Genomic DNA, 27,646 nt, shown 5'->3' with positions numbered 1-27,646 from the left:
AGAAAGGCAACAGGAGAGGTGACACCTCCTCCAGCCCTGGGCTGCAGCAGCTCCTCCTGTGAGGAGCCCAGAGCTTGTGGATGAGGAGACCTTTAGCTGTCCCGTGCAATAGCTGTCAGTAGCAAAGATGATATCAAATGTGTGTTGATTTTAGAGGTGCAGATTGTCAACAAAATTTGCATTCGTAATTTTTCTTTGTTGACTTTCAGAAATATGAGGAGGTATTTCAGAAATGCAGTTCCTTCTGCCTGTGTAGGACAGTCATTCCCACCCTGCGGACTCCTGTTCATACTCTGCTCTCCTGTGGAGAAAAGCATTGGAGTCAGACCTGTCCCACCATCTAAGCCATGAACATTTCTCACTGCTGGAATCAGTGCCATGAGGAGGTGACAGAGTCCAGAAGCTCAGAGTGGGTGAGCAGGGATTGCTGCCCTGGGATGAAAGAAACCAGTCGTACAAAGATGAGCTCTACAGCAGGATGTAAACTTCCATAACTTGTTTTAAAATCCAAGGTTTTCAATTTCATGCCAATATTTTCCCTTTCAACAAATTAAACAGAATTGTCTTTGAAAGCAGAAAACAGCTGAATTGCACATGTTCACCTCAGCTCTCCTTCAGAGATAAGAAAATCCAATATATTTTATTCCAAAAAAAATCTGTTTAATCTGTTCCTTTATGTATGTCTGTCAAACGTTATCAAATCCTGGTCAAGCGATACCAAAGTTATAATTTACAGGGTAAAAGTCCCTAAGTGAGGGGCTGCACGGCCCTGTAGAGCAGCCCCCGGCCGCAGCTGAGGGGAACCAGCAGTTCTGCGAGGTAACCCTCCTCTCGTCCTCACTGTCCCCTCACATCCACAATGACCCCACCGCGGGGTGACGCCCCGGCCCCTCACAGCGCACCGGCCGTGCCGCCAGGGGGCCTCTTCTCCCCGGTACGTTCCTCTGCCCGCCCTCGGCCCCGCCCGCCGCCGGAAATGGCCCCCTCCCGGAGGCCCGCGCCAGGCACTTCCTTCCGGTGCGGCGCCATTCTTGCGGCGCGGGTGGGGTCTGCTGGGTCTTTGTCCATCCGCGTCCATCGGGCCCGGGCGCCTTAGCCATGGCCATCCGCTACCCCATGGCCGTGGGCCTTAACAAGGGCTACAAGGTGACCAAGAACGTTTCCAAGCCCCGGCAGTGTCGCCGCCGCGGGGTGAGTATGAGACTCTGCTGGCGTGCCCCGGGCCCGCCTGTCGCGGGGGACGAACGGGCCCGCTGCCCCCGGTCCGCAGTGCAGTTGTGTTCGTGTGTCCGGCGCGGAGCCGCCCATCACTTCCAGCCCGGTCCCGCGGGGCTACGGCTCGGCGCTTTCGCTGTGGCGAGAGGAGGGCTCAAATCCGCGCGCTGCCCGTGGCTGTGGGGCGGGCGGGCCCGGCTGGGCAGGGCAGCGGGTGGCTGTGACAACCGTGTGCCTTCTGGAGTCTCCTGTTCTGCTTCTGTTGGTAACAACAGGCAATCCCCCACAAAACTGCCCGGAATTTCCCTACTAAGAGCTATCCAGGTCCGACAAAGGGGTGTGATGAGACATGAATGTATCTCGGCCTATTCACTTATTAAGTGCTCTGAAGCTGTGGTGTCCGACGTGTGTTGCAGTGCAAACCCTGGCTAGCTCATGGTCCTGCTTTTTCTAAAAATGCTGATCTGTGCCAGTGTGTAACACAGCCTCACCCGAGCCTGAAGGCAGCCTGGCATTCCTGGCCAAGTTCACGTGCTCCACAGGATCTGCCAGGGATCAGGTTTTCTTGGAGCACGCCAACAGCATGGTCTGGTTTTGAGGCCTAGCCAGGAGTATGCCACAGCTCCTTGTAGTTCCCTCTGCATCAGAGTGTAGTGCCTTGTAACCTGTGTCCGCCCTCCCTTCCCACAGCGCCTGACCAAACATACCAAGTTTGTGCGCGACATGATCAGGGAAGTCTGTGGCTTTGCACCCTATGAGCGACGTGCAATGGAGTTGCTGAAAGTGTCTAAAGACAAACGTGCTTTGAAGTTCATCAAGAAGCGGGTGAGTCAATCAACTAACAATAGCAGCAAAAACTATTATGTCAGTTTTCTGCTCTCCCCTAGGAATATTTGGCTTTTTAATTAATTAATTTTTATATTTGTTTTGGAAGTTACTGGTGTAATACGATGGAGTGGAGAGAATGTTCCTTGGGGTGGGTGGGAGAGCGAGAGTTAGATGCAAAAGTACTTAGCCAAAAAGGACCCAGGCTCACGGATTCAAGCTTGTCATGCTGTTTTTCCATGGTTTGCATGTCTGGTGTGGGGAGGATAAGAGCAGCACTGATGGAGGTTGGGTGCCATTAAGCAGGAGACTTCAAATGGGGTAGCTTGACTTGTAATGGTTATGAGACCTGAAAGCAGCCCCTTTTGTGCTCCCACTAACTCTGCTGAAACATGATGGCAAACTCCTGGCTGGAGGTTGATTCTGTCTTTCCAAGACTTTACCATTCTGCCTGGTTTTGAGGTGTGATGGCAGTGATGCCTGCAACAGTCCCAGTCTGTCCAGTCTGCACTGGGGGAAGACTGACAGCTCTACTCTCTCCCCACAGGTCGGCACTCACATTCGGGCCAAGAGGAAGCGTGAGGAACTCAGTAACGTCCTGGCAGCCATGAGGAAAGCTGCTGCAAAGAAGGATTGAGTTGCAGAGGCTGCAACACAATAAAGTCCTTTCTCCCAAAAGCAGAGTAGTGAGTCTTCTTGGTACACCTACTTCAGTGGGTGCTGCTGGGGGATGCTGACAAGGTCCTGAACTTCAGCCACCAAGAATTTGGGTCAGTGGTTTATTGTACCTGCAGCTGAAGATGCCGATATGAGTGTTGCTGTGACTTCCTGTAGAGGGGAATCCTCTACAACTGTGTGCAGTCTGAGGACGTAGAAATCTGTGGAATAATGCCTGCCCCCCCTCCTAGTCTGTCTTCAAACCTAGATGGTGGTAGAAGGGAAGTCAAGTGGGCAAAAATGGCTGTTGAAAATAGTACTTCTTTGCACTTCCCCAGGGCATATCAGCCTATTCCTCATACAGCTTAACCTGCTCCTATGTTTCTCCTAGTACCCTCTGTTCATGTTTTCTATAGTGTGTTAAGCAAGTCATGAAAGACTGTGAGTTAGCATGAACTCCCTGGACTTGAGTAGCTGGATTCTTTATTCCCCCCTAAGGGCTCCCTTGCTGTGAGATGACAAGAGCCATTCTTGGCTGAGAAAATACTTTTCAGCCAGACTTCATGCTATTATTCTTCCCTTCTTTAAATTCGTTTTTCTTAATGTTCACTGGAAGATAATGTATTCAATTTCTCTGGCCCCTAAACCTGTCTTAACGATGCAGAACAGTCATGTCAAGACATTTAATTCCTTTTCTCAGTCCATGAATATGATACAGCTGTTGCAGAGGCACAGGCTATCTGTGGTGCAGAACAGTGCTGCTGATTGGTTATACTGAGCATGTTGCTGTTTGGGCCCGGTCTGCTCTCTTTAAGCCTGGAGTTCTTTCTGGTGGTATTGACCTGGTGCCTGAACCTGGAGAACCATGTCCCTTTATGAGCTGAAGACACCAGCTGTGCTGAACTATCTTAGGATTTCTCTGTCCTTTCAGCCTAGCCCAGGCTGCTACGCAGAGACAGATTCTGAGAGCTACCTGCCTTCTGCCACATCAGGAATAACATAATGGCTGTACATCATCCTATCTCTGTCTACTATTCAGTCATTTTCCACAAGCCATGTGGAAATTTACAGTGAAATAGCTGAAACATCTTCAATGAGAAGAGACCAAACTAGCCCCACTGCTGGTGGCTGGTAACATGCCCATTCCTTTGGCAAAATTGGAAATCCTTTATTGTAGATCATAATTCAGTATTAAAGACTGAGAAGTAGTTTATTCTAGTAGAGCCATAATTCATTTTGTCAGCTGCGCAGCAGCAATAGCTTCATGTCCCACTTCGGGATTGCCCCCAGTCACCCATCTCTACATCTCTAGACAGGGCCTGAGTGCTCAGGGACAGAATACCTTCCAGCCATCGGGGCACAGCATGTCACCCTCCAGTGAGATCCAGCTGCGAAAATGCGATATCAAATACCTCTTTGTAGTGCTCCACAAAATGCACTTCCAGTCCTTCTGTAATGAATCCAGCGAGGTCATAATAATCCTTTTTGTTCTCCGATGGCAGAATGATGCAGGTAACACCTGCCCTCTTTGCCTATGGGGAGAAAAAGTTGGGCTGTCTGTCATGACCTAGGAATCCTTCCATGTACCAGAAACACCCTTCCCCATTTCTGAAAGCAAGAGCAGTTATTATGGAGCATGATCCAGCTTTCTTATTTGGAGAGCACCAAGGGCATTCCTGACAGATATCACCAGGGAGAAACATTCTAGATCCCCCACTCAAGCCCCAAAACACACTCTCTCCAGTGCATCCAGTGCACAGGGACAGATGAGGGAGGGAGGCATTTTAGTTGGGACTATTTTAGCAGCTCAGGGGATTGTTTATAATATTCATACTATTTTACAGAGTTTTAACTATCTGTTCCATCTTGGGCGATGATAAAGCTTAGGATGAAAGCAAATTAGAAACATCTTGTGAGACTAACCTACCCCACCCATACCCTTAGCACAATCCTACAAAACCTTTTGACAGGGACATCTTCATTGGAAGGAGCACAGAAAAGAGAGCTACTCCTCCCAGGACAGGTTTGTACCCATTGCTTTAGTGGTGACTCTGTGTTTATCTGTGTTTAGGCCTGTGGCCACCCACACTCCTGCAAGTGCAGCCAGTCAGTGCCATAGCACAGGTTAGTCCTGTACCAACTGCTACAAACAACTATTCATTTTTAAGCCATACAAGGAAAAGAAATCACACTGCACAAGGCTGTAGCCTAAATAAATCTGGGGACAGAACATTCATATGAAGCCCCAGTTCAACAAAGGGAGATCTAATAACATTCTTGACAGAAAAATGTGCGGTGCAAGGCTCATGTAGGCCAGAATTATGCAGGTGAAAAGTAGGGAGAGACTGAATGCTTGGAAAGGAATTCTGAAAACTGCAAAGGGATGAAACCAATAACACAAGACACTAAATCTAAGTTTGTTTTATCTAAAACAGACATCTGTATAAAACGTCAGACAAATTCACACTGGAATTAAGAAACAGAGCCTTGATTTTAAGAATGTACTGTAGAGATGCTGTCAAATCTCCACTGGATGCTCTCCTGAAACAGGCAATTCAACACAACACAGGTGACTGAACTGTGCTAGTCTGACAGCCAGGTAAAGCTATCAGTTACCTGCAATTCTGCCAGTGTAGGTGGAATTGAGCTAGACCCTGGCACAAAGCCTGGGGTGCTATCCCTTTCCTCACAGCCAGAGAGACAGCCAAGATCCCCACGTTCCCCTGCAGGCTTCTCCAACCTGTGCATGGAATGAAATCTGCCTCTCCCAGTTGAAAGAGCAACCCCTCTGGCTGTGTCTCCACTGAGCCCAACCCAGGGCTCTCCTGTGAATGATGAAACAAGATAAGAGAAGAGCTCTTACCGCAATAGTCTTCTCCTTGATTCCACCAACAGGAAGAATTTTTCCAGTCAATGACACCTCTCCAGTCATGGCTACATTCTGCCTCACTGGGCAATTCATGGCCAGGGACAGCAGAGCTGTTACTATGGTACATCCTGCACTTGGTCCATCCTTCGGGGTTGCTCCCTGTTTTGAAAAACAAAGTACAACCTCCTGCTCATTAAGAAGCAGCACAGCCAGACAATACCCTTGTCCTTGTTGTTTTAACCTTGTCCAAATTTCGTGAAGCCTCATACATGTTTCTGCACATGTGAGTGACAGAATCCTGCTATTTGAATTGGCTGATGTATTAACAGCTGACATTCCTCACCTTTTTCATGAGGAGTAATCCCTGAGTCCACAGTGTGGTTTCTAGCCTGATGTCAACCACTATACTCACTGGGCTCAGGTCTCTGAGTAAGCAACATCAGTGAGAAAAAAGTGCACAAACATTTGGAAGCTCTTTGTTAGACTTAAGCCAACCATGAAAACAAAGAACAGAAGTCAACATCACAAGGGGGAGAATGTCAGACAGTGGAGGACAATACCAAAAATTATTCAAGGCAGAAAAGATCCAGGCCTGAACTAGTGACAGTCTGGATTTATCTGAGATCAAACCTCTTCGAGGTAAGAGCAGAGGAAATCAGTGTTTGAGAGGGAACAGAGACAGAGATCATGCCTGCTGCTTTCTCATCTTTCAGGAAATGAATTCATAGACAACAGTGCAGTACCTGGACAGGCACAGAGGAAGCTGCAACAAAGACACTGCACATAGAGCACTCACTAGTCCAGAAGTAAAGCTGGGGCACAATCACAGCTCAAAATCTGTCTTCAGTAAAGCACCTGCCCAAAGCTTGTTAACACAGAATTTGAGCCACTCTGAGCACTGTGTGCATTTATTTTCAACCCCAAATATTGGACAAATGCAATTTGTCCAATGCAAACTGCAGACTAGTCCAAATGTGGACTAGGAAGCATGGCACAGAGATCAGGAGTAGTATTTTCAATTACATGTAAATGACTTGAAGCCTTTAAGAAGGCTGGTAACACAGAGACCTAAACTCTGATGTCCTTGCAACTTCATCCAAGCATTTATCCAAATCACGTATCTGTATGTCATGGTTTCCCTACCTGCACAACAGGGCCCAGCTACAACAAAAGCTTAGGTTTCTTTAGAAAATTATCCAAGCCCCAAGAATCCAAGCATTTTTGCCACATGCTTGCTGTAGAAAGGAATGGAAACATGGCTCATAAGAAGACCTTCACAGGAGCCTGAAGAAAATGTCTTCATTCCTGCGTTTTACTGCTAGAAGAGGGCATTCTGCACAACCCATGAACAAATGAAGTGCCTTCCAGCTTTACATCTAGGGGAGCAAACCAGCTGGGCTGCTGTGCATGCTCTCTAAACTCTGCATCAGTTTACCTCTGGGACATGCAAGTGGATATGAGAAGACATAAGAAAGTCATTGTTGGGGTCCTTCTGCATCAGAAAGGCTCTTGCAAATGTGTATGCAATTTTGGCACTCTCTTTCATTACGTCTCCCAGTTGCCCTGTTACTTCAAGCGACCCATCCTTGTTCTCCTTGTCTTTGGGTCGCCTCAGGGATGTTTCAATAAACAGAGTGGAACCTCCTAAAAAAAGAAAAGAAAAACAACACCTGAAAAAAAGTTAAATGAAACGAGAAGGTTTTGGTGATGCAGAAGCTGTGTCAGGTGTTTGGAACCGATGCTCTCTGATGAGACACTAGCCCTTGAGTAGAGAGCAGCTGAAACCTGTTCCTTAAATACCTTCAGGAAGGCCAGCTAGAAATCTCAAGTCTCCATTCATTGCTTTTTTGGACTTCACCTTCTAGGAACACAGATGCAACCCCTATTTAATGGAAATAATCAAGTTCATATAATGGTTTCATATTCTTTGTTTCCTCCAGAGAATAAGCTGGGTTCATAAAACACTTTTAGCCACTTCAATTCTCCAGTGCCAGATATCCATTTACCTTCTTCACCATACTGACAATTTCCCTCTGAACTACTTTATTCTACCCAAGGTCAATTTGAGTATGAAGAAGTCACCTCCTTTGCTGTTTGCTGTATTTTCACCCTCTAGTACACAAAAGCCTCCAAGTTACCAGGGGAGTAATCCAATGAATGGTAAGAGCCAACTGCACCCACTTCACAGAGTGCTGGAACAGCTATACCTGCCCTCAACACCAGAAGTCAAGTCAGTGTTGCACGTCACTGACAGGACACAGCATTCCTCAGCTGTGCCGTGTGTCACAGTGGCACCACCTGTTGCTACATACATCCTGATGCATGTCATTTGTATGGAATATGGAGGTTAAAGAGAAAACATGCTGGCCCTAAGTTAAGATGAGCCTGGGTAAAGGCATAGGAAAAGCTCTCTTCAGGGAAGTAGTATTCAGGATCCAAAGGAAGTTCCTTTTACTAGTGCCTGTAGAAGAATGTCACTGGACTCAGTTCTGTTGGACTATTACATTCAAATTTTTAAAATTACAGAGAAATGTAGACATTAACCCAAAGTTAATTTTGTCTCACCCATAGCTGTCCAGGCCAGACCCATCACCACTCCTGGGGGAGTTGTTTCATACATGCGATCCACAGTGAAGATGGGCTTTCCTACAAAGTCCTGCAGGTTTTCAGGTGTTACTTGGACCGTCTCTGCTTCTCCACTCACAATTTTATAGGCAGATTTCCTCAATACCTGGGTGAGATAGTAATTTATCTCTGTAGAAAACGCTGAGAAGGCTGATGCACAGTGGTCACAATGACACATAACTTTCTCTCACCTTTTCTACTTGTTTCTGCAGATTCCTCACTCCACTCTCTCTGCAGTACTGCTTGATGAGAACAGTCAGGACATCTGATGTGATTTGAGCTTTGTTTTCATCCAAGCCACACAGAACTCGTGCTTGAGGGACTAAGTATCTCTGAAAGAAATAATCCCCCAATCCTTCTCTTAGTATTTGTGACAAAAGCCTAGTCGTTCCAATTCACTCAACTTTCTGCTTTTAGCTCAATGCTGCTTTCTGCTGTCCACAACCTATGGAACACTGGAAATACTTTAACTATGTGTTCAAATCAAAAGAACTCTGTCCAAAATACCATGTGCCTAATATTTTGGATGCAGTTGGATGTAAATATGTAAGCCTGAATATGCAGAAGAAAAAAAAGAAAAAATTACCAGATGTAATTCACATAAAGCACAACAGTGCTTTATCTTACCTCTGCAATTGCAAGTTTTTCTTCTGCTACATATCCTGACACATTGATCACTTCCATTCTATCCCGCAGTGGCTCTGGAATGGTTTCTGTTACATTGGCTGTACAAATAAAAAGTACCTGGAAGCATTGAAAGATCCCATTAAGAACTTTCATTAACCTGCTGCTTTACTCCAAGTATTAGTTCCTAAGTTCTCTGCCTAAAGAGCTAGAGCAAGATCACCCTCTCTGTGAAATTAGTTTTTATTAGAAGTTTGGATTTTATAACTATGTAATAGCATGTTCCCCAAAACAAATGTTTAGAAATGCACAAATTGGGAAATTAGAATGGTTTGATAGGGACCAGAAAAAGGAAGATCTAGATCTCACTCAGCTCTTTCTACCTTCTAGGAAATTAGCACAGAATAACAAAATTATCTATACTATTCCTATGTCAATTCTGCAATTTATGTCAGCTGCACAAAAAGTGCAATTGTGTGTAAAGATGACCAATTTCAAAAGCTTCACTGCATCATTAGGCCACCTCCATTGACAGCAGCTCTGCCAATCATCATGTAAAGGAAAACTCTTGCCTTTTCTAGTGGAGACCACACCATCTATCTGCCCTTGACTCTACACGGAGTTAGGGCTACAGGACATATGCTGGTGATCACGTTCTTTCATGTACAGACACTTCAGTTAAAGCCAACTCCTGCAGAGACAGCTGTGTACCACTTATGTTCCATCTGACTTTCCAACTGAATAAAATATCAGCATCTTTTCATGTACAGGAAATCCCCGCATTGATACACATTCATACAGTCAGGCTCTACAACCTCTGCAGAAAAGAGAAATAAATACCTTTGACAAATCCACAGGAACATCAAGATAATGATCCAAGAAGTTAGAGTTCTGTTCTGGATCCAACAGTTCTAGAAGGGCTGAGGATGGATCCCCTTGATAGCCTCTTCCTATTTTATCTACCTGTGGGAGAAAACAATTTATTATTTTAAGAAGTTTCCTACCATGATAAACTCTCAAGCAAGACTTTTTCAAGGCTCCATCTGAAAATTTTTATGACTGTTCATTAACATCCAGTACCAGTCAACCACTTTTTTGTGCACTCATCCAAGTCCCCACTACCTTCTTGTGTGAGCAAACGACACACCTGAGAAGACAAAGGACTTGTGAATGTTGCAGAAAATCACCATGAAGTCTCAGGCCATGTGCACGGAATAAAAAGCACTACTTCTCATGGGCTACTACTCATTAAGCTGAGATAAGCTACAGGCACAGACCAGAACACTTAGTCCACAGTGAGGACTAGGGTGCTAGCTTATACCACTCCCCAAATATGGAAGCTCAGACACTCTCCTTACTCTGCCCAAGGTGCAGAAAAGCCTACAAACAGCCATTCAAGCAGAGCCAGATTAGCAGCCTGGGCTGTTGTCACAATCATAAATTGATTGAGGCTCATGGGGACTTCCTGAAGTCATCCTGACTAACCCCACTGCTCACACAGAGCCACTAGAGCCAGCTGCCCAGGACTGTGGTCAAGGTCATTGACTATTCCAGCACTATGAACTCTTCTTCTGAGGATACAAACAGGGCCACTTCTTCCTCTTCTACCTTAGAAATAGTGTTAACTGGATGGCGTTAATGAAATTTGCTGCTACAGCCAAGGTCGGGCTTCTGGCCAACACCACTCAAGTGTCACAACGTACAGGTTCCATTACCTTTCAAATCACAATACTCACTGGTTACATCACACTGCAACAAACGACAGTTGATTGGTCCCTCATACCATTCCCACGAATCTGCTATTGGTCCTTCCCAGGTATGGCACACAAGAAGGCCAGAACGACCTTCAGTCTATTCTGAACACCTGGTATCACATCCTATTGTCATTTGCTTTTCCACAAAGCATTAGGCTGGTAGCCCTGACTCATTTATTCTCAAATGAGACCACAAATTGGCTGTAAGCATCTTATTCCTTGGAATCCTGCTTTAGACCAGCTGAGCAACTCTTGCTAATAATCACACAGGCAATAGTGGATTTGTGCACAGTGATGTGCCCACATCTATGTAGGAAACACAAGAACTGTGGAAACTCTGACTATCCAGGCCAGGTCCATTCAGATCCAAATAGCTGTAATTTAATCAGAAGGATAAAACTACAATTTTAAAGCTGGAGTCTGTTATAAGGACAGGGATTTTTTAGAAGAGTTACTGTTTCACCTTTTCTATGGGGATCAGGACTGATACAAGTCTTTAAGAGCAAAATCTGGAATAAAGACCAAATACTTCACCTCATCAATCAGTATAAGTGGATTCTCTGTCTTGGTCTTCTTCAGACACTGGATAATTTTTCCTGGCATTGCTCCAACATATGTCCTCCTGTTTTACCAGAGATTGTATTTAGGGAACCATTGAAAAGCACAGCACATATCAGGGTAGATACCACACAGCTGACAGAACAAGTCTCTCCTGCTGGGAAATGCATTGTTATTTCTTCAACACCTATCAAAAGCATTCTCCATCACTATATTAAGCACCAAGACCCACCTAGTCTGTTTCCAGTAAAGAATTGACACAAATTTTGGCAAAATACTCCTGGATTACAGGTTTTATCTTCAGTTTAAACCACTTCTTAATTAGAGAAAAGCAAAGAGCTTAGGCTGAGAATAGAGATGCATGAATTTTCATGGGGTTTGGGTAAGAAATGTTAGAAGAGTTAACATTTCTCTTCCTCACTTGATAGGGACAAAAAGACCTGTGTAGATCAAAAGATACTAAAGGAACAAACTGTTCATAGCAAAATATAATCCTCCTGCTAGAGATTGTTCTGGTATCCAGAAACAAGCAGAAGCAAAGAGGGTAACAGAGTGAAGGTCAAAAGGCACGGAACAGAGAACATCTGAAGAACATAGAAAATATTTTTCTCTGCTTCTGTGTAGGGCAGAGCCCTGCAGGTTCAATTTACTCAGCAGAATGGCTACTCTTACTGGTGTGAAAACACTGCTGGTTTTATGGTCAAATGCAGATGCTCTCCTCTGTTCTGGTGCAGACACATCTGGAGTTGTCATGTCTAGTTCTGGACTTACCAGTTCAAGAAAGACAAGGAACTGCTGGGGAGGGTCCAATAGAGGACTATGAAGATGATGAGGGGACTTGGAGCATCTTTCATGGGAAAGGCTGAGGTAGGTGGGCCTGTTTAGTCCTTAGATGACCAAAAGGAGATCTTATCCATGTGTAAAAATATCTGAAGGGCGGGTGTCAAGAGGACAGGGCGAGACTCTTGCCAGTGGTGCCCAGTGACAGAACACAGGGCAATAGGCATGAACTGAAACACAGGAAGTTCCACTTGAATATGAGGGGAAACTTCTGTACATTGAGAGAGGCAGAGCTCTGGAACAGGCTGCCCAGAGAGGCTGTGGGATCCTATTTCCCTGGAGACTTTTGAAACTTGTCCGGACACCATCCTGTGCAACCTGCTATAGCTGACCATGCTTTAGCAGGGGAACGGTCTAGGTATCTCCAGAGGTCACTTTCAATCCCAACTGTTCTAGGATTTTGTGTATGTGGAAGGAAAATAAGCCTATAGAAGGGTCAGATCTACGGAGTTTTTATTGTTCTCCCCATGAACGTTCTTGTTTCCAGGTTTTCCTCATGCAGCACCCCCATCCTGATTATTCAGAAACCAAGTCTCAATCACACCTGAACAACATGTGAATGACCCTGTTCAAACTGTCACCATTCTCTAGTTCTGACATTTACAGACAGGCATGTATTAGCATTTGGCATCAGTCTTTGGGTAGCTCATTCAGCTTTTCAAAACTGAGAAAACACAAGAAACAGGGAGCAACTGAACTTAAAAGCACAAACACAATTATGTTCCAAAGTTCACCCTTTGCTATCTTTTTTACTTCTCTCTGTATCTTGCTCCTATCTGCAAGGGTTGGCAGAACAGAGATAAAAATTACATACATTGTCCAACTTCAGTTAGGCTCCTATTTACTTCAGTAAAAACTGCTGGGTAGAGAAACTTCTCACGTAACACTGACCTGTGTCCTTTTATTTCTGCTACATCAGTCATCCCTCCAACACTGAAACGGAAGTACTCTCTGTTTAGGGCTCTGGCAATGGAGCGAGCAATACTGGTTTTGCCGACTCCAGGAGGACCATAAAAACACAAAATCTTCCCCTGGGTGGATCCTCGCAGTTGGCTGACTGCAATAAATTCCTGGAGAAGAGATAAAGCACCAGCAGTGAAAAGGAGGGAATGTCAGCAACACCAAACCACATTTGTTATCAGGTCAAGCTGTGATTACAAAACAAGCATCATATACAACATTGGTCTTCAAAGGACTTGGGGGAGGGCAAGGGGAGAAGCTAATTGAGTATAATGATACATCTATTTTTCCTCTGGTTATTTACACATGCTTGGTTGTCCCCAGGTTTTGTGCACTGTATCATCTCACCAGAAGCAGCAGTGTCTCTCTCTCCACTGCTCTGGAGTGAGAAGACAGTTCTAGTTCTTCTTCCAGCTTCTCTTGTTTTCACCTGAGTCTCTCAAGCCACATGTGAGCATCTCCTACTGTACCACTCCTATGTGCTAGGTTAAGCTTGTTTCATCTCACACTTCCATGACAGACCACCCCCAAGTAACACTGAACAGTTGAGGAATCAAAAGATCACAGTTCAGAACTGAGGCCTCAACTGGCTATACACTTACAGTGAAGAAATGACTGTGCAAGTGGGGAAAAAAATCCAGAGACTGCTTCCCTTGGACACTTACTGGCTCAGCATTAAGTGCAAACCAGAATATTGCAGTTTGAAACGAGAATGTGAAATTAAGCACATTAACTGATCACCAGAATATTTGGGTATTTCATGCAGCTTTCTGTTAGATGTATGAATTAACACCAATTCAATGGAGACTGCAATCTGAAACACATCCAAAATGCCTGATGTTAAGTAGAGTGTGAAATGGGACACACTGCTTACTCCAGCCTTACCAGAATTCGCTTTTTGACATCATCCATTCCATAGTGATCCTCCTCCAGAACCGCCTGGGCTCTGGCCAGCTCCAGGTTCTCTTCGCTACACTTACCCCATGGGATGGATGTCAGCCAGTCCAAGTAGTTCCTTGTAACACTGACAGAAATACACAAATGAGAGTGATTCACCAGCTCTGTCTTCCTCCACCATCTTCCAAAACAACCTCATCCAGAACAAGTGGGATATAAACTACCCATGGAAGTGAGGCAATGAAAACATCACTATGTGGGCAGCCATTGCTAACCTTTTTCACAGTCTTCAATTCCTTGTCCCTCCTCCCACAAAAAAACCAAAGGTTTTTTTCACAGCTTTTGCTTTTTTGAAACAAAGAGTCTCCAATATACCATGACAAGACTTAAATTTCTGCACATAACTTCCCCGTATAATTGTTTTGGTGTGGGGCTGGTTCCTGTCTAAAAAGGAACAGGACTGCTAGTACGATCTGAACCACATCAACTGCTTGGATCAGGTCATGAAATTTAAAACTACAAAAAGTTTTCTGTCTCCACAGTAAACTAAGACATGGTAGAGATGAAAGATTCCTGGTTCAGAAGCAGGAAAAAACAGCTGGATGTACAACACCTCAGAGAAAGATTTAAGACTAGGATAATGATGCCAGTATGGAAGTTAACAGTAGAGTTAACCAGTTGTTCTGGGTTGACGCTGTCTCCTATCCCATATCTTGGACTACACTGTTATGTCTAACAGCTGCCCCTCTCCCTCTTTGGCGGTGGCTGCCGCTTTGCTGCTCGCTCTTGGGCTCAGCTGCTTGCTCGCTGCTGTTTGGCCACTGCTCTCTCTCTCTCTGCCTGCCTGCTGCCACTGGCTTTTGCTGCTTCTGTTTGGTTTTTTCCTTTCCTTCCTTTTCTTTTCCCTTCCCCGCCACCCGCCCCGCCCCGAAGATTTTGGACCGGCTCCGGACCTGACCTGACCTGAGAAGTTGGAGAATCTCCGGGGCCCGCGGAAGAAGCCCTCCCCCTCACAGTAACTTGCCCTTTTCCTTGGTGTTGGGGAGTGATTTTTTTTCATTTGTCAATAAACTGGTTTTTTCCACTTTTCCTCCAAGGCATTTTTCTTCCCAAACCCAGGGCTCAGGGGGAGCCCTGGTGGTGGAGGTTTGTTTTTAGGGGACTCCTTTTAGAGGTTCTCCCCCAATTTATTCCAGACCAGGACATTTCTTGGTGCATTGGCTGGGAAAGGGCCCGAGAAAGTGGAAAAAACCTTAATAATAATATTGGTGGTTCTAATTGTTTTGTGGGTGTATTGGGATGGTTTTTTCTGGACTCATAAAGTCATTCAGGGTGAAAGCCTGCCAATATTTCTGGTCCCAAGGGGTTTTTGAGGTCTTAATACCTCTGTGGTACCTAGGGTTATTTCCTTACCCAGAAATAGCTCTGGTATTGCTCCTAATACGTAGCTTTTGAGGCTGTGGGGCACTAACCAGAATATTCATTGGGCTGGGCTACTTGTGATGTTTTATAGGAGGGCTGTTAAGATGCTTGAATCTATTCCAGGGGCGTATGGTTCGTTGTTATGGTGGTGCATTCAATTTGTTAGGGGAGAAGCACGGGGAGAGTTTTTTCAGCCTCTCTTTTGAATTCTCCTTTGAATTGTTTACATCTCTATTAGAAAATGTTCCGTTTCCCCTGAGTGTTAAAGAGACCATCTTTCTGGCATTTAATTTAGTAAGTTTTCTCTATACTGTCTAAAGTTTATATAAAATGAAAGCTGAGATTTCCAAAGGGGCTAATGAGACTTCTGATTCAGGGGTAAAGCCAACTAAGAGAAATCTTGAGTGGAGTGGGAAATGGGAAGATATGGGCCAAATTTTAAAGGAATTTTCTGATCCTATAGTCTGGGACTTCCCATCTGAACAAGCTCAGAACCCAGCTGAGGTGGCAAAGTATTTGAAAGAGAAGTGCTGTGGTAATACTAAGGAGAAAAGGATTATTGCAGTGAGCTGGGCCCTGGCATATGTTTACCGTACTCTGCTAGATACTGAAGGACAGCAGATAGAAGAAAGGGAGATAAGCTAGTTACCACCCCAGTCACTCATGCTGCAGCTAATATCCCGGGCTCCAGGGCAACAGACAGGGAGTCTAAGACACTGGCAGTCACCGGGGCAAAGAGAGCATGAAAGACTGATCAGCCAGTGGAGGATGATGATGATGATGAAGGTGAAGGGCCCTCAAGGCCTCCTGAGGACACCCAATCAGAAGCTGAACCAACTGACACCCAACTGGAAACCGGACCAACTGGCCTAAGATCAAATGTCCAACCAGATGGCACAAGATCAGGACCCACTATTGATTCCTTTTTCCTGAAGGACCTTTGAGACCTAAGAAAGGATTACACTCAACGAGCAGATGAGTCTATAATAATTAGTTGGTTAGTCCGTCTCTGGGATGCTGCAGGCGAAGCTACAATTCTGGATGGCACTGAAGCAAGGCATTTGGGCTCCCTGTCACATGATCCAGTTATTGACCAAGGAATGATGAGGGAGGCTAGCCCTTGCAGTCTCTGGGAACGAGTCCTGGGAAGTGTGGCACAAAGATATCTGTGTGCAGATGATCTCTACATGCAACAGACCCAGTGGAAGACCATAGAACAAGGGATTCAACGTTTGAGAGAAATGGCAGTGGCGGAGATCATCTTCTCAGATGACCTAAACACTAAGAACCCAGACTTGGTACCATGTACACTCGTGATGTGGTGAAAACTTGTACGACTTGGGCCATCTGAATATGCTTCTGCTCTAGCAATAATGAAGCGGGAGGAGACATATGACACTGTGCCTGATATGGCGAAAAAGCTTCGAGCATATGCTGATGCAGTACATGGCCCAACTCATGCCAGAATTGCAGCATTCGTGTGGAAACACGACTGCAGAAATTAGAAGACAAAATAGAGGAGAATCATAAGAAACTCAGGGAAGAGATTAAGGAGGACTTCCTCCAAATTTCGGCTGTGCAAATTAGGGGCCCTGGTACCCAACGCAGGCGTACCTTTGATTGGGAGAGAAGGCACACTCCACGAGCTGAGTTGTGGCTCTTCCTGCGTGAATCTGGAGAAGACATGAGGAGATGGGATGGAAAACCCACTGCTGCTCTGGCGCAATGGGTATGTAATTTGAAGGAAGGTAGGATTCAAAGAGGAAGTCCTACTAAACAGAGAGCAGCTCCAGTTGTTTGCAGCCAGGATGTTAAGTATGATGATGACGACATGTCCGATCCCCTTGAAGGAACCTCTAAGACACATACCCAAGGAAAGAAGGATAATCATGCTTAGAGGGGCCCTAGCCAGGCAGAGGTTAGGGAAAATCGTGTTTTTTGGGCAGTGTGAGTTTGTTGGCCTGGCACATTAAAACCACAATATGAGGCCTTGGTTGACACTGGTGCACAGTGCACATTGCTCCCATCAAGACATGTGGGAGAAGAATCCGTTTCTATTGCTGGTGTGACAGGGGGATCATAGGATTTTACTTTGGTGGAAGCTGATGTTAGTCTGACTGGAAATGAGTGGAAGAGGCACCCTATTGTGACTGGCCCAGAGGCACCACGCATTTTGGGCATAGACTTCCTCTGAAATGGGTATATCAGACCCAAAGGGATTCAGATGGGCATTTGGGATAGCGGCTGTAGAGACAGAGGGTGTTAAGCAACTGAACACCTTGCCTGGACTATCAGATAACCCATCTGCTGTAGGACTTCTGAAGGTGGAAGAGCAACAAGTGCCAATTGCCACTTCCACAGTGTATCGCTGACAGTACAGAACAACTCGAGATGCAGTGATCCCCATCCACAAGATGATCCGTGAGCTGGAGAGCCAAGGGGTGGTCTGCAAAACCCACTCACCCTTCATCAGCCCCATCTGGCTTGCACACAAGTATGACGGAGAATGGAGACTGACTGTGGACTACAGGGCATTGAATGAAGTGACTCCACCACTGCTGTGCTGGACATGCTGGAACTCCAGTACGAGCTGGAGTCCAAGGCAGCAAGGTGGTATGCCACTATTGACATTGCTCTGGCTGCAGAATGCAGGCCTCAGTTTGCTTTCACCTGGAAGGGTGTGCAGTACACTTGGAACCGACTGCCCCAGGGGTGGAAGCACAGTCCTACCATTTGCCACGGACTGATTCAAACCGTACTGGAAAAGGGTGAGGCTCCAGAACACTAGTATAAATGAACTGAAGAGAACACAGGTGCATCAAATCACTATTCACTGTTCTAAAACTACGCACTTAGATCAGGAATTCAAGGAAGGTCTGCACGATGCAGTAACTATCAAGTTGCGCACAGTCATGGACACAGGGAAGCACAGCTGGGCAACCTGGGCCCAGGATTCATCTGATGGCAATCACCATGCAACCAGAGCTTTGGCTTTTTTCTCCCAAGTACTTCCTTTGCAAACTTGCAACCACTGTTACAACTCTGAAGGGAAAGGTACTAATGCTGCCAGTGAAGCCCAGTGTCTCTTTTCCATGACTGCCAAGACACTGCTCATCCAAAGGCATGTTTGCTGTCAAACATAGTCTTTTACTCTCTAAAAGATACTTTTAAAAGCAGCAACCCAGAACATTAAGAGAGCTGATGAGTACACCAACTGCTGTATTGTATAGCACACTCTGACTCAACAGACAAGAAATGTTCAATTCAACCTTAGTTTCTGACAATTCGTGTCACAGAACATGTTATAAACTGTTCTCTCATTCCTTAGTAATTCCTACTCTGCCCCAATACTTCAGGGACTACCTCAGGTAGCTTAGCCAATATCATGTATTAGCTTCTCTCACATCTACTGAAGACACCAAAGTACAAGGAAGAAGAGCCAAAACTGAGGGTAGGGAAAGAATAACCACATACTTCATGAGGAACTAACAGCACATTTTCTGTCTCTAGTATCAGACTGCAAGAGAAGACAAAAGACCTAAAATAATCATAAGAGGTAGAGTACATAAGTAAATGCAGGCAATTTTGAGAGGTGGTGAGGGGAGAGGCAAGGAGGGAAGAGGGTGCTCCATAGATCTGCACTGATGTTTCACTCTCCCAATGAACCCTGACAGCACGACATAGCCATTCGCTCACTTGAACTCTGAGGAGTGATTATCCAACAAGCCCAACTTGTTCAACTCTTCATCAATCACATCCATGACGTGTTTTGGCACTACCAGCTCCTTTAGTCGCTCACGGAATTTCTCTTCTATAGCATCCTTGTCCTCTTTTTCCAGACCTAGTTCTTTCTTAATGATCTTCAACTGCTCTTGAAGAAGATACTTGCGATGTGTTTGCTTGATCTTCTCCTCAACCTAGGCAAAGCAACAAATACAGTAACTAATGTGTTCCTAGTACAGTCCATCTAACATTCAACATTTCCAAATACTTCTCAGTCACGATGTTCCCAGCAACTGAAAATACTACTCTTGAAGCTCATCTGCAGTGTATTCTAACAAAAGAAGCAACAGGACAACATTCTCCAGCACCCTCCATATCTTGAAGGCCTTCACTGGCCATGATTCAGAGATTCAACGTTCTGTTTGTGCTGGGGAGACCAAAAATTGGGCAGAGTAAGACAGATGTGACCTCCTCAGTACCAGACAGAGAGAGCTAACCACTACTGTCTACTGGCTGCTTACACAGGGCAACTGAAGCCCAATATGCAGCTGGATTTCCTTGCCACAAGGACAGTCTGCAATTTGTGGTAAGCCTCCTGCACATCAGGGCTTTAAAGTCCTTTTCTGCATGGCTATCTTCTATCCTGTTTATTCCAGTTGTTATGATGGGACTATGAATTTCTCTTGGCAGAACTTAAGGAGGTTCTTACTGACTCCCTGAGAGGATACCACTAGTAGCTGGCTGAAGTTAGTTGATCACAACCTTTTCTGCCCATTAGTCTAGCCGATTTTTTCAGCAACCTACTACTACATACTTCCAGTCTGTAACAATTTAATCAGAATACTATTACAGTTGACCTCAACAAAGGCCAAGCAAATGTCAAGGGATTCAACAGCCATTGCTAGAATCATAGAATCATTTAGGTAGGAAAAGACCTCTGAGATTACTGAGTCCAACAATTAACCTAGCACTGCCAAGCCTACCATTAAACCATGTTTCCTTTTTGTGCTCTGGGCCTTCTCATAAGAGGAGACAATTAGGCAGTCTGCTTTGAGGAAATCCCTTTTGGTTGCTCCAAATCACATCCTTCTTCATTTTCCTGTACAGGACTTACTGGAGAATTTTCCCCATAATCTTCCCAGAGACTGGGGGCAGGCTGACATGCCTACAGTCTCCTTGATTCTCTTTCTTGGAGATGGGCATGGCATTTACCTTTTTCTGCTTCCCAGGAACCTCTCCCATGACCACAGAGTTTTAAAGGTGAGTGGAAAAAAAATAATGACACTGATAAGCCCTCTCAATATCCTTGGATGCATATCTGGTCCCACAGACTGCATCTGTTGAATTTGCTTAAGAAGTCTCCAAAAATTCCAACCCCAGTCCAAAAGCATTTTGCATGAATTCTAAAAGCCCCAGTTACTGGGAGTTAACAAATAAAATACGACTCAGTACACTCAAATATTTGTACTTCACATACCTCATTATCATTTAGATACAGTTACTTGTATTCAAATTAAATCTTACTGCAGTTCACAGGAGTTAGCAGAGGGTCATTTGAAATAACACTGTGCTATTTACACTAGTATACGCTATATGGTATGAGGCTGTATATTGTTTCATAGATGCTTGGTAAACTGCAGACCACTAGATTTATCTGCTTGCACGAAATTACAACTTGGACACACCTTAAAAGCAGGTGTTGTATCCTCATGTCTCGTTACTTCTCCTACGTGCACGAAAAAAACCACATTTCTAACAGAAGAACAGAAAATCTTAAATCTAAATAATGTACCCTTTAGAGCATGTACCCAAACTAAGCATCACAGCAGTGCACATGATGTAAATATACACAAGGTATTTGTTACTCCAGAAAATTACCTCTCTTCCAAGACGCTGCTGAAGTTTGCTCAGCTCATACTCCTTTTTCAGAAGAGAAAGTGCTTTATAAAGCCGTTTGGGAATCTGGAAAAGATAGACACAAAATGAGGCTTGAGATGTCATACCCTTGTAAAGTAACACATAAATATATACTTTCTCCCTCCCAGTGAGAAAGGCAGAATAAAACACTCCAACAGGTTGTCTGGGAGAGCTTTACAGCACCTGCAGATGTGGAAAGACAAACATGTAGCAACTCCACCGCACATAAAGAATATTATGTCCTGCCAAAGATGCAGAGCATTCTGATTTACCCACAGTAAATCCGTATTAATGATCTACCACATCCTTCGACAGGAAATCTAGTCACCGATATTTGCATATCATCAAAAGTAGCACTGAAGTCTCTTCTGTACTGAGGCTGGTAAAGAAACTGTGACATACAACAGTTGTACTGATTCCATTTGCATTGCTTGAGTTAAAAACTTCATCTTACACTGGTTTCTTCCAAGATATCTTGAAGTTCATGTGACTCTGCCCCTGTTAGGGCTGCACCCATGTCACTCAGATAGATAGGGTTATCTACCACACGCTGTCCAGCCTGCATCATCTGAAGTACGGACTCTCTGAAAATAAAAGGTAAAGAAACCTCAAAATGCTCTGTAAATTTACATTCAAAATGGAGTATCCTAATTTACTTGTTGTGACAGCACAATAAAATGAAACACAGCTCAGTTTCATAGCAAATGATTTTTAAAATTTTACTATATCAATACTCAGTAGCAAACAGATAAATAACTTGGCTAAGAGGAATGACCACCAATATATAAAAGTAAGCACCTGAAATGCTCTCCAAACAGTTATGTAGAAATTTTTGTGCCAGTATTCCAAAATTTTTATCCTGCTCGTAAGATATGGATGAGATCATTATATGTATTGCAGTGAGTTTCACTTAGACCCAGATCACCTGCCTTAGGACTTAACAGTTCTATTTTGTTTCTAAATTGCACATCAGGCTTTCAAAACTTTGATTCCAACAAGGGATAGAGCTTACATCCTAAACCAAAAATCTGTATGACAATTCAGCAAATATTGCTACTTCATTACAGCAGAAAGGCAGGTAGTATAGAAAATGTCAGCATGTTCCAGCCTGTCAGCATGAGAACATGCTGTTCACAAAGCAGGAGAGCATGGGTAAGACATACCTGTACAAGGGGTTCAAAGCAATGATGTCCCGTATTGTTTTAACAATTTCTGCAGTAAGTGCCTATAAACACAACAAAAATTTAATCACCAAATGAATGGAAAAGGATAGGCAAGATCTCAGTAAAAATATGACATTCCCCAGACTCCAGCCACTCACTGCAATGGTGGGAAGTGATGGCTCCTGGTGCTGGGGCAGCCCCTGCTCACAGGAAAGGCAACAACGCCTATAGGTTGCCCCTCTGGCACACACAGAACTTGACTGGCTCTTGGCCAGAAGATACAATCAGGTTGAACACTCAAGCCACCTTCAAGCAAACACTCAGTTTGATAGAGGTTATCACACAAATTTAAGCACAGACCAGCCTCTTCATGTAGCAACTTTTTAAGTCAACAGTTCTAAGAACTGAGCTGTTATAATGAAAATTCTTTACTTTCATATAATCCCCTCGTGCAGTGACTGTGAGAAAGAACTAGTTTTTGCAGCCTGAAATTAGAGCCTGATTTTACAACTCTTCCTTTTAAACAAGATGTGTAGGTGCAATTCTACAGGATAAGTCTAAGCTTGTAAACCAGTTCACTTACTTTAACCTCTTCTGTGATCTGAAAATCTTCATGAACCACGTTCTCTACTTCTACCATGAGAATTTCCTTCGAAGAAGCAGCTACAGGATCTAGTACAAGCTCCACAGCTTGGTCCTTTGCTCCAGGCTCCTCTTCAGCTTCCTTCTTAGATCGCTTCTGTTTCCTTCGAATTTTTTGTTTGTTCTCAGGTTCCTCAGGCTCAACTTCTAGTTGCTTGTTTATACGAATCCTGAAAGCCAAAAGAAACCAGCAACAAACAATTTCCCCATTAAATGTGATTTCAACTCTTCAGCATGAAAAGGAGAGAGTCTAAGCTGTACTTTGAACAAGCTAAAATTTAAAATGGAGAGGAGAAACACATTTGCAAGACACTATCTTTCTTTATTTTGGCTTTTATACAGGAGTTTCCTTTTCTATGCATTTCACTATAAATGGTCCTCAAATCTGATATCCAGTGTGGTTCCTATGGACATGACTGACCAGTGCTCCCTGTCTCAATCAAACATAAAGACCAATCCCCAAGTTACACCTTAGGAATACCAAACTCTCCCAAGTTACAGGGAAATATTTCTATTCCAAGTAACACCAAACCAGAAGCTTATTTCCAAAGTGCAATCAAACATGGCTGTGCTTTGATAATGCAGCAGGAGGTCTAAGATTTCATTTGAAAAGGAGTTGACTTGTGAACTCGTATAAATTCAGCTCTGACAGGACTGCTCATTCTTTGCTGTCCAGAACAAATGCAAATGAAGGAAAGTGAGGGGAAGGAAAAAACCCCATGCTTCGAAGCAAAACCCACACTGGATCTATCTCTTCCACCATGTTTCTCTCCTTGTATTTTTCCTTCTAATGGAAATTATTTATTTGATGCTTTTAAAAAGACAATATCTTAAATTAGTTAAAATATCTGGCATAAATGGCTAAAACTAGATTTTCAGCAATAATCGTATTTTCTTCAATTCAGTTCTGGGGCAAAATTATCTAGGCAAGCCATAATTAAAGTTCTGGACACCCCCCCCCCCCCTTTTTTTTAAGCAAAATATTGTCCTGAATGAATTCTAGAGATTTTTCACCATTACTAATCCTTGCTGTAATTGTCAAAGTAACTGCTGAACTTCAACTCAATGAATGTTTGCTTGCATCACATCACAGTTGATATGACAATGACATGCACTGTTTCGTTTTGCAGCTAACCTGTCACAGCTGTGACAGTACATGACACTCTCAGGTGTGGTAACAAAGCAAAAACTTGCCATACACAAGTTGTGTGGAAAAATGCATGTATGTGGTGAAACTGATAAGGGATGTCTCTGTTTATACAGAATTCCAGTGAGACGCATTGAAGTATAAGCAACCAACCTTCGGTGTCCCATGACTATCATACGCAACTTGTCTCCAAGATCCTGCATTTCATGAATCTGGACAAAAGTTCCCATTTGGTACACTTCATTCAGATCCTCCACCACATCAGATTCATTGCTATTGAGAAAAAAATTGGAGTAGATATTCAGAAACTTGAGATAGCAGGTCAGATTAAAAAAGAAAAAAAACTAATCACTGGTTGCAGAACTTTAAACTGGACTTGGGGGCAAAGACACTTAATCCCCATTGCTACCACCATGCAACCCCTTTCCAAATCACCCAAGTATCTGGACAGCTCATCTCCTTCCTAAACAACAACACCCTTTTTTAAACCAAGAGTCCAAGTGCCAGCAGTGCTGGTGGCGGCAACAAAAACTTTCATATCATGAGGGCGGTCCAAGACCAGCCACAATTTCTGCAATGCTATCCAAGGCATTTAGGATGATAGCTTTTATTATAAATGCAACCTGGACAGCTTATTTTTGTATTTTTAAAAAAGATCAAGAGAAACAACTTACTTGTCATCCTTTTTTAGAAAAACACCTGCATAAGGCTGGGCAAGACGAACTTTCCTTCTCAGCAGTTCAACCAGTTTCTTATTTTTCACCTAAGACAACAGGCATGCAATCAGAGGAGGATTTTCTGTAATCTTTTCATTTCCAGGGTGTAAGGCCAGGCATGATGGCCTTATGAATTATGAAGTTGTAGCTTGTATTGTATTGTTCTGATCTTGCCCCCACTAGAGGACAGTAATATAGAAGTGGAAAAAAAAAAGAGACACATGAAATTTAAGCATTTTGAACTAGTCACTTCCCAGCCAAGATAAGACAAGCTCAAAGGTTGGGAGAGGAACTAGACCAAATTTGTACAAGTCTTACAAGCAAGAAACCTGAGTTACCTGAACAGTATCTTATAAGCTTCTATTCCTATCACTGTTCCCCTTCCATAACTGTACATCCTAGCTCTCTGCACCTGATGGGGAGCTAGTTCACTCTTCCATATCAGTTGCGCGAATTCTGTCCCCAAACTAGTTAAAATCCTCTTCTCCAAAGCCTTCTCTGTTCAATTCCTTTCCTACACCCACAAGCCTGAGTTCCTGCTTTGAGATTCAGCCAGCATTTCTTCCTGGTTTACTTTCTTACTCGTCTCTGCGCTCTAGATGCCACACACTGCCTCTGGCAGATCTCCCAGCATCACTGGAACTGTTATCACAGCAGGCTGAATCCTCAGTGACCAAGGAAATAACTCCTTGTGAATTCTGCTGTTGCATGAAGTCACCCTGCCAATCACTGAGTGTTCTTCAAAATGATGGACGTAAGGTGCATTGCTCAACGCTTTGCTAATAACCAGCATGGCTCTGACAGAACAGCATGAATAATACCAGCACTGTTGGCCTATTCTAATCTCAGTCTATTCTAATTTTGCACAATGTTTAGCAAAAATATGCTTGCCAATGTCAGAGACATTAACAGGAAGAAAATTAGTAACTCCATAGGCACTGAAGAAACTTGACCTTGTCAGGTAAATTGCAGCACAATGAATTCAAAGGATAAGAGAGAACATTTAACAGTTTTGTGAGACGTTGCCGACCTGTGCATTGAAATTGACGACTTCTGTACATAAGTCTCATATGACTGCATGCTCTTAATAATACATAATCTTCTCCTTCCCTTGACACATTTACAAAGACACTAGAAGCTGCACATATTAGACTTGAACATGCAGAAAAATACTATAGTAGAAATAACATTATGCTAAATGGATATTAACATTATGCTACAGGAACAAGAAAATATTGTTTTATCTTACAGTACATTTACTTCAAAATCAGATTGGCAATACACCAGGGAAGCATGAAACTACAAGTACTTATTCTAGAATGGGTTTCATTTCAGAAGGAAAAAGTATTTCTGGCCTGTAAGCTCAAGTCACACATCACTCATATAATCTTTGGCTCTTAAAATCCTTATGGGACGCAGAGGGAAAAGATCACACTCTGAAATGGTGACTACCATCCCCATTTCTCTTCACCCTCTCCCACCACAGCTGCACAGCTCTACACCGAACTCCTGCTTTTTCCTTGCAGCTCACAGCTTGCTGCCTTCACCAACACGATCCTCGGTGCTCTGACACCAACCCACGGCGCCGAAACAAGGACACGTTTGCTTAACCTTCATCACAGAACACAAAGAAGACAGCGAACTTCGAGAGTGTGCGTGTGAATCGCCGACCTTCTCCGTTAGCAACAGAGCTGCTGACGCAATAACTGAAACTTCAACTGGCCCAAAAGAAACCGCTATCCCGATAGGACCCGCTTACAAAGATCGAGCTAAAGGCCGTGCAGTGGCTGCCTGTGGAGGTCACGCACGAGGCTGCCTTGCCCTGCAGTTCAAGGAACCTGCCAAGGCAAAGAGAGCGGCCCGGACATGCGGCACCCCCAGCGGCGGGGCCAGCCGGTGACTCCCGCACGGCTCGGGTGATAACCCCCGGGACCCGCGCCCGAGGCCGCTGCCAGTCCAACCAGCCAGCCCAAAGCATCTCGAGGCAGCGGACCCGCACCTCGTGGCAGCGGCAGCTCCCACCCAGGCCGGTCCGGCGGAGCCGAGGGCTCGGCGGCACCTCACCTCGATGATCTTGATGAACCGCGGGAAGACGGGGTTGCGCGTCACAGCGATGAGCGGGACGTTGGGGAAATGCTCGGGGACGAGGAGCGGCGTCAAGGCCGTTATGACCGGCCCGGCCCCGCCGCTGTCCGCCCCACCGCCACCGCCGCCGCCGCCGCTGTCCTCGCCGCCGCCTTCCAGTGAGTCGCCCCCGGGCAAACCACCGGGGCTGCGCTGCTGCCAGCGCGGGCCGGCGCTGAAGGTGGCGCGGGGCGGCGGCGTGGAGCCCAGCGGGGCCGGGACAGCGGCGGCGGGGGACCAGAGGCGGCGCCGCGTGGGCCCCAGGGCAGGCCCGGTGACCGCAGGCCGCCAGCGCCCGCACAGCCGCCACCAGCGCGCGGCCGCCATGCTGACGGCGCGCGCGCCTCACTTCCGCCCTCCCAGCAGCACCGGCCCCGCCCGCAGGGGGTCGCGTGGCGGCGCGCACGTCCGAGCCCGCCCGTGAGCGCGTGTGCGAGCCCCGCCCCCGCCCCGGCCGCGGTCGGCGGTGCTGAAGGGAGGAGCGCGGCGGGCGTGCGTGTAGGTTTGCCTGCCGCCCGAACTTCGTTTTCTTCCTCGGTACCCTGCAGCCGGCTGCCCAGACACCTCCCGAAATATCTCCAAGGATGGAGACTCCGTAATCTCTCTAATCGCCCTCTAATCACCTGTGCCACTGCTCCGACAGCCTCTCTGTAAAAAAGTCTTTCCTGGTATTTCGAGGGAACTCCCCGAGTTTCTTTTTGTGCCTGTTGACTCTTGTCCTGTTACTAGGCACTACTGAGAACAGCCTAGCTCTGAGTTCACACCTCTCGTAGGTAGGTATCGCTCTACATCTATGACACCCCCGAGCCTTCCCTTCAGCAGACAGCAGTGCCAGCTCCCTCGGCCTTTCCTCAGGGGAGATGTCCAGTCCCTCCATCATCTCTGCAGTTCTTCGCTGGACTCTCCATGGCGTGTCCATGGCACCGGTAGTGGGGAGCCCACGGCTGGACACAGTTTGCCGGCCCTGG

General features: G+C 45.2%; 3 protein-coding genes across 3 annotated transcripts; 1 reads left to right on the top strand and 2 right to left on the bottom strand.

Moving 5' to 3' along the window:
• The first annotated feature begins 1,003 nt into the window (after window positions 1–1,003).
• RPL36 (ribosomal protein L36) lies at window positions 1,004–2,718 on the top strand. The gene is made up of 3 exons (XM_066336095.1): window positions 1,004–1,191; window positions 1,906–2,040; window positions 2,588–2,718. The coding sequence occupies exons 1-3, from the start codon at window positions 1,099–1,101 to the stop codon at window positions 2,675–2,677; spliced, it is 318 nt and encodes a 105-aa protein (XP_066192192.1). The 5' UTR covers window positions 1,004–1,098; the 3' UTR covers window positions 2,678–2,718.
• A 1,126-nt stretch (window positions 2,719–3,844) lies between these two features.
• Window positions 3,845–26,730, bottom strand: LOC136372003 (lon protease homolog, mitochondrial). Its single transcript, XM_066336432.1, has 18 exons — window positions 26,619–26,730; window positions 24,513–24,601; window positions 23,992–24,111; window positions 22,633–22,861; window positions 22,050–22,111; window positions 21,341–21,470; window positions 20,848–20,931; window positions 18,943–19,163; window positions 13,813–13,951; window positions 12,859–13,037; window positions 11,104–11,191; window positions 9,656–9,778; window positions 8,819–8,935; window positions 8,383–8,523; window positions 8,132–8,297; window positions 7,002–7,210; window positions 5,561–5,725; window positions 3,845–4,229 (listed from the first exon to the last, which is right to left on the bottom strand). Exons 3-18 carry the CDS (start codon window positions 24,066–24,068, stop codon window positions 4,065–4,067), a joined length of 2,295 nt encoding a protein of 764 aa, XP_066192529.1. The 5' UTR covers window positions 24,069–24,111; window positions 24,513–24,601; window positions 26,619–26,730; the 3' UTR covers window positions 3,845–4,064.
• Window positions 26,269–27,005, bottom strand: LOC136371767 (lon protease homolog, mitochondrial-like). Its single transcript, XM_066336037.1, has 2 exons — window positions 26,554–27,005; window positions 26,269–26,392 (listed from the first exon to the last, which is right to left on the bottom strand). Exons 1-2 carry the CDS (start codon window positions 27,003–27,005, stop codon window positions 26,269–26,271), a joined length of 576 nt encoding a protein of 191 aa, XP_066192134.1.
• Between the last annotated feature and the right edge of the window lie 641 nt (window positions 27,006–27,646).

This window comes from Sylvia atricapilla, chromosome 26 (assembly GCF_009819655.1).
Source record: "Sylvia atricapilla isolate bSylAtr1 chromosome 26, bSylAtr1.pri, whole genome shotgun sequence".
Lineage (NCBI taxonomy): Eukaryota > Metazoa > Chordata > Aves > Passeriformes > Sylviidae > Sylvia > Sylvia atricapilla.
Note: the sequence above shows the minus strand (reverse complement) of the source record. Positions and strands in the feature narration are given on the sequence as shown.

Bases quoted from the DNA above. Each gene is read 5' to 3' on its own strand.
- LOC136372003 (XM_066336432.1), bottom strand. From the start codon at position 24,068: ATGGGAACTTTTGTCCAGATTCATGAAATGCAGGATCTTGGAGACAAG. The intron at 21,471-22,049 runs GTATGTCTTACC...TTTTATTTTCAG, and splicing joins GCTTTGAACCCCTTGTACAG to AGAGTCCGTACTTCAGATGA. The intron at 8,524-8,818 runs GTAAGATAAAGC...TATTTCTTTCAG, and splicing joins AAAAACTTGCAATTGCAGAG to AGATACTTAGTCCCTCAAGC.
- LOC136371767 (XM_066336037.1), bottom strand. From the start codon at position 27,005: ATGGCGGCCGCGCGCTGGTGGCGGCTGTGCGGGCGCTGGCGGCCTGCG. The intron at 26,393-26,553 runs GTGCGGGTCCGC...TTGCCTTGGCAG, and splicing joins GGAGCTGCCGCTGCCACGAG to GTTCCTTGAACTGCAGGGCA.
- RPL36 (XM_066336095.1), top strand. From the start codon at position 1,099: ATGGCCATCCGCTACCCCATGGCCGTGGGCCTTAACAAGGGCTACAAG. The intron at 1,192-1,905 runs GTGAGTATGAGA...CCCTTCCCACAG, and splicing joins GGCAGTGTCGCCGCCGCGGG to CGCCTGACCAAACATACCAA. The intron at 2,041-2,587 runs GTGAGTCAATCA...CTCTCCCCACAG, and splicing joins TGAAGTTCATCAAGAAGCGG to GTCGGCACTCACATTCGGGC.